The sequence below is a fragment of the Drosophila mojavensis genome, unplaced genomic scaffold (assembly GCF_018153725.1).
Source record: "Drosophila mojavensis isolate 15081-1352.22 unplaced genomic scaffold, ASM1815372v1 contig_36, whole genome shotgun sequence".
NCBI classification, from domain to species: Eukaryota; Metazoa; Arthropoda; class Insecta; order Diptera; family Drosophilidae; genus Drosophila; species Drosophila mojavensis.
The window spans coordinates 10805697-10812378 of record NW_025318858.1 but is presented as its reverse complement, the minus strand read 5'-3'; the positions used below and the strand labels follow the sequence as shown (position 1 = coordinate 10812378).

The following is a 6682-nucleotide window of genomic DNA, read 5'->3' as shown; positions in this document are numbered from 1 at the left end:
CAAGACTAACTCCAATCAAACTCTTCCTTTATGAACAGATAACGAACAACATAGAAGCACAAACATTCATAATTACGCGCTCTGATAACAGAGCAGTTGACGCAGCGACTGCGGTTAATCAGCGCCGATGTGGTCGTCTATAGTAATTTATTTCGGGTTCAAAGTTTCAGCCTGGGATAACCACATTCACATTTACATATATTGTATATTTGCCTAAGCACAAATCTCTAATAATAAGCTCTAACGCTATACAAGCCACGAAGAAAATCGATTTTTATCGATGATAGAGAATATCGAATATCGAAAAATAAAGTCTAAAGCTCAAGTGTTGTCCACATTCTCGAATATTATTTCTTGTAGAGCTCTACCTCCAGCTCAACTCTTTGCATATGATTGCCAGTTTAGCACTCTTAAGTCTCCGACTATTGACCCTTAAAAAAGTAATTTAATACATCATTAAATTGATATTCTAAGTAATAAAAATAAATAAATAATAAAAAAACATAGTCGTGGCTCGTTTATGTTTGTTGATCTCATTCAATGGTCGACGTTTTTTGTTAAATCATTTAATTTGTTAATGATGCGAATTTTGTATTTTTAATAGCGCAACTAAAGTAGACATAGAGTGGAGTAAGAATTGTATAGAGTCACTGAATATTCTGGCACAAATCAACATGAAACTAAAGATGAAGAATAAGCTAATCAGATGCATATCAACAGGTTTCGTTGCGCTCATCCTGAAATTCGTATGCTTACGGAACTAAGTGAACGCCATAAAATATCATCGTAAATCTCAAATATCAAAATAGCATTTCAACGTTTTATTAATTTAACACAATGTAGAACTTGATATTGAAAATGTGAATACATTTAAAAAAGAACAAAAACAAACTGTTAAAAATAAATATGTCAAGCAAGTTGACACGTGACGTTGAAATAAAGATAATAAATATTTCTTTGGATTTAGCTGAGCCGACGGCAAATCAAGTAGAGAAAAGCAAACAAGTAGAAACGTTGCAGTACACAATTTGCCACGCCCCCAATTGGTATATATACATATATTATTTTTGTTTAAATCAATAAAAAAAATATACAAGTATCACATTTGGAGTTTCTAGCTCTAAAACTGTACACGATACAGTTTTACCCGATTTGGCTCTACCCCAATGGGAAAGATATTTCGCCATATCTGATAGATTTTGGACTATCAACCTGAGCAAATATTCAAAATTCCAAGTTTCTATCAGAACACGATTATTGTTGAGATACCGGAAGAAGAATTTTTCGATTTGCATATTCCAAAGTCCTCAGCTTCAAAAACTGATTAATAATTTGAAAAGTCGGACGGACATTGCATGAAACCAATATACTTCGTTCACATTCATGAATGAGTATGATTACCGAAATATTTATCCTACAAAAAGAAAAAACCTAAGTGTAAATGTTTCATATCCCTAAAAATGTAAATAAATAAATTTGATTTCATATATTTTTTTGTAAAGAATTTTTTATTTGTGTTTTTTTTTTTTTTTGTGAATTTTTCTGGTTTTGTGTTTTTACCAGACGTTTTGGCAGCAGATTTCTGTATTGTTTTTTTTTTTTTTTTTTTTTTGGTTGCCTTGCGCCTGATTTTCTCAGTTGTTTTTACTAAATTTTCTTTAGGTTTACTAACATTTTGTTTGTATTATAATTATTTTTGTTTTCTTCCTTTTGTAATATTATGTGGTAGGTGCTTGCCTTTTAATAATAATAATAATAATAATGGTAATAATAATAATAATAATAATGGTTTTTGTTTTCATGTTTTTTATTACAATTAATTGTGTTTTATTTTATTTTCATGCTTTTGTTTTTAATCTTTGCAGTATTTTGTAAGCATAATTAATAATTATAATTAAATTGTTTATATAATAGATAATAATTAGAATTACTTAATGTATAAGAGAATCTATAAAATAGAATGTGGGTTTTTCCTTCCTCTGCTTCTTCCTTATTTTTGACTTTTTTTTTTTTTTTTTTTTTTTTTGGAAATTCGAATTTGTTTTGTACAGCGCGGAAAAAACAAAAATCAAAATAACATGAAACAATTTTTTTAATATTAATTTTTAATTTAAATTTTTTTTTTTTTTTTTTTTGCAACAATTTTTTTGTATCACACAATTGTCGTTTAGGTTTTGTTGTTGTTGTTTTCTCATTAGCAAAAATGTTGTTTGTGGAATGCAAGTTGTGGAATGTGTGGATTGTGGAAAGATGTTCGCTTTGTATGGTACAACAGTGCGTATGCTTAATTGTAAAATGCATTTCGTTTAATATTATAATCATCGTATTTATTTATCAATTGAAATTCAATTTTTGTTTTTCTTGTTAAACTAAAGCTAAAAAATTGTTTATGTTTTATGCTTGCAATTAGCGCTAAATGTGTCTGTGTGTGTGTGTGTAGGTTCTATTTATACATATATTTATGCATATATATTCATATATATATATTTTCAATAATTTACAATGTGGATATATCCAACAAGCCAGCGCTCGCCTCATGCAGCTGCTGCGGATGCGTGGCATGATAATGATACAGCTGATGCTGATGTGGATGCTGCTGATGCGGATGCTGCTGCTGCTGATGATGCTGCAAATGCTGCTGCTGCTGCTGCTGCTGTTGCTGCAGATGTTGCTGATGCTGCAGGTAGTGCTGGTGATGCTGCTGCTGCTGTTGCTGCTGTTGCTCCTCCAATTGTTGTTGCATGTCCAGCATGCTGGCCGAGGCCGCAAATGCACTGGCCGCTTGGCAGCTAGTTGCAGCGACTGCGGAGGAGGCGGCGGCAGCGGAGGAGGAGGTGGTGGCTGCTGCTGCTGCTGTTGTTGCGGACAACTGATAGGCGGCAGCGGCAACAGCAGCCGCCGCCAAGGCGGGTGAATGCGCTGTGGCAATATGACCACTCGAATGCGCCGAGGAGCGGCCGCCCGACGATCCCGAACCCGACGCCGTCGGACTTGGCCGGCCATTCAGCAACTGTTGCTGCTGCTGCTGCTGTTGCTGGGCGGCGGCTGCTGCCGCTGCTGCTTGCACGGCCCCTGCTGGCATATAAGCGCCAGCAACGGTTGGCGGCGGCGGCGTCACAGACCCAACGGCGGCTGCTCCATAGGCGCTGGCCATTTCTCACATATGTGCCAGCGGCGCCATTGCGCGCAGCGATTGCTGATGCAGCTGATGTTGCTGGTGTTGCTGCTGCTGCTGCAGGTGCTGCTGTTGCGCATGTTGTTGCTGCGGATGTTGCTGCTGGGCCAATTGCTGTTGCTGCTGCTGCTGCTGTTGCTGCTGTTGCTGGTGCTGGTGCATCACGTGCTGCATCGACTGCTGCTGCAGCTCCGGCGACGCCGTCTGGTAGTGCATCAGGTGGCGCTGCTGCTCGGGCGCGTCGTGCAGATGATACATGTTCATCAGATTGTTGAGATCGGTGCCGGCGCCAGCTGCTGCCGCCGCTGCGGCTGCCGCTGCCGTCGCCGATGTCACATATTCCCGCTTCATGATGTGATTGTTGTTGTTATTATTATTGTTATTGTTGTTGTTGTTGTTATTCAGTGCAATCGCACTGGGACTGGGCGAAACGGGCTCTGACTTGATGCTGGAATCGCTGGGACTGTGGCTCTGGCAGGATATCTGTGCACCATACGGCGCCGGCGAGCCATTGCTCGGCTGCTGCAGTCCGGCGCTGCCGTACGGCGACGGGGATCCGGGCTGCTGCTGCTGCTGCTGTTGCAGGGTGCTGCTGCCGTAGGGCGATGTCTGGCCGCCGGCAACCGTATCGTACATGCCGTAGCCATTGTACATGTGCGTCATCTCGTAGCGCGGCGCGTAGTTCATGTAGTGCGTCTGATAGCCAGCAGGATCCGGATGCATGTAGCCGTTGGGCATGTAGCCATTGGGCACGCCCATCTGATGGATGTTGGGGCGCACCTGTTGGGCGGCCGCGGCAGCAGCAGCCGCCGCAGCAGCCGCTGCCGATGCACCGCTGGACTGATTCTGTGACATGCCACCGACGCCGCCAACGCCGCCGCCCACCTGCTGGCCGAGGCGTGTCGGTGTGCCGGGCATATCGCCCACCTGGCCGCCGGGCGGACCCTGGCCGGGCATCAGACCTGCGCCGCCCATCGGGTACTTCTCCTTGGTTTTGGTCAGGGTTTTGGTCTTGCGACGCGGACGATATTTGTAATCCGGATGCTCCTTCATGTGAACGGCCCGCAAACGTTTCGCCTCATCGATGAAGGGCCGCTTCTCCGCCTCCGATAGATCCTTCCACTGTGCGCCCAGGCGCTTCGATATCTCTGAATTGTGCATCTTTGGATTGTCGGAAGCCATTTTGCGACGCTGGCCGCGTGACCAGACCATGAACGCATTCATTGGCCGCTTCACGCGATCCGCGTGCTGCTGATTCTTGTTCGCAGTGGCGCTGTTGTTGTTGTTGTTGTTGTTGCTGCCGGCGGTCATGCTGCTCAGAGCACTGCCAGCGCCCATCAGCGACGGATGCTGCGAGTGTTGCTGCTGCTGCTGTTGTTGCTGTTGCTGCTGCTGTTGCTGCTGCTGATGATGGCTAACGGGTGAGGTCATGTGATGGCTGCCAATGCTGCTCTGCGTCGGACTCAGCTCACTGGAGCTGTGCAGGGGCGAGCTCTGCTGCTGCTGCTGCTGCTGCTGCTGCTGCTGCTGCTGTTGCGTGGCGCCGTTCAGCGTATTGGCAATGCTCGACTGCAGCGAGCTGAGCGGATTCGGACTCTGGCTGGCCGCGATGTGGGCGCTCATATGATGATGATGGTGATGATGATGATTGTGCTGGCTGAGGTGCGAGTGGGTGAGATGGGAGGGGCCCAGGTTCATCAGCGGCGCCAATGCCGAATATGATGTGGCCGCAGCTGCGGCATGTGCATGGCCGTGCAGCGGCGGCATTTGGCCGGGCAGGATGCCGCACTTCATGTCCGCTTCCATCGTCAGCATCGTTGCAAGCGTTGTGGTTGCTCTTGTGTATCTATTTGCTGCTGTTTGTTACTGCTGCTGTTGCCGTAGTTGTTGCTGTTGCTCTTGGCAATTGGATTTCAAGCGCTAGCGATTGAGGCAAGGCATTAAGCTAACGCAATGCTGGCAGATAATCTCCGTTTAATTGTATCTAGTGTGTTTTAGTTACTTTATCAATCGATAGATACATTTGCTTTGTTGCAGATACTTTTCTGTAGCTTGTAGATACTTTTGCATGTCATAGATACATTTGCTTTAGCTGCCTTTGTTTAGCTGTAGATACTTTTCTTCTGGTTGACTTTAAATACTTGCAGATACTTGTATGTATCTCTTGGTTATATTTGCTTTAGCTGCAGATACTTTTGCAACTCAAAGATTCTTTTGTATCTTTTGCCTTTTTGAGTTGAGTTGTCGCCACTTTTTGCTCAATATTGAACAATTTATAGCTACTTGCAGTTGCAGATACTTTTCGACTCTTCGTAAGCACCTGTAGATGCCTCAAAGTCTCCAGAACACTTCAATTAGAGTTAAATCCGTTAAATGCACGCTTGTATCTTGCAGATACTTTTTATGTTTGACACTTTTACAGTTGCCTTAGTCCAGTTACTATGCGTAGCTCAATTAGTTAGAGTTGACTTTAATTTAAAATTTGATTTATATTTGTTGTTTTTGTGTTTTTGTTTTTTTCGTTTATCAGTTATTTATTTTATTGGCTATGATTTGTTTGAACATTTGATAGGGAAACCATGTTGCACTTGTTGGAATTTCTTTTTGATTTATCTAGTTGAATTTGTTCGGAATCGCCACAAGTTTTGGCAATTGACACACATATATATATATATATATGTAGGTATATTGATGTATATATATCTTAAATTTTCATTTCGCCTTTTGCAACAGCTTTTGCTATTTGTTTTAGATATTATTTTTTCTTGTTTTATTTTGAACGCAAAAACACTTGAAATTTGTTTATTAAAACGCGTCGCGAAATGTGCTTTGACAAATTTGTTTAAGTTTTTTTTTTGTTTTTGCTTTCTTTGTAATTTTCTGCTTTTTTTTGGGAATTTTTTGCTATTTGGGCAAAAAATCAGCGCGTTGCGTGAGACGTCGAAAAATACCTCCACACAACGCGGAATTGAGCACCTTTCTGTTTCGCCGTTGAGCGAACGGACAGCGGCGAAACCTGTTCCCAAGCGTTAACGAGCGCCGTCACCGAAGCGAATAACCGACGACGTGCGTATATATATAAATATATATGTGTCTTTCGTTATGTGTGCGTGTGTGTGTGTGCGCTGGACGAGGTGAGGGCGAAAACTCGTACGCGAAACTCTCGAATCCGTTGCTCGTTGCGTGCGCGTGTGCTGACGACAGCGAATACGAGAGACGAATGAGAGACTGACTGGCCAGCAGCTGAGACTGAGGCCGTTTGCCGCAGAGCTACACTCACACAAGCACACGCGCATGCATACGTGTGTATGTTCAGGGTGGCTAGTCAAACTGGTATAGTGTGGTGCGACAGTGTGTGTGTGTCTGTGCATGTGCCTGTGTGACGGCATTTGCAAACCAGTTACACTGTGTAGTCGGGCAGGCGTGAGCGTTAAAAAGAGACAACGCTAGTGACTGCTGTGCACGCTAATAAATCAAATAAACGCTATGCGCGGCCTGTGTTGCTGT

The 6682-nt window shown here is 43.3% G+C and overlaps 1 protein-coding gene across 1 annotated transcript; it reads right to left on the bottom strand.

Moving 5' to 3' along the window:
* Positions 1 to 2425: 2425 nt before the first annotated feature.
* On the bottom strand, positions 2426 to 6406 carry LOC6576512 (hormone receptor 4). The gene is given in 1 exon segment (XM_002002465.4): positions 2426 to 6406. A coding segment is annotated over 1 exon segment (2493 nt). The 5' UTR covers positions 4991 to 6406; the 3' UTR covers positions 2426 to 2497.
* Positions 6407 to 6682: the final 276 nt, after the last annotated feature.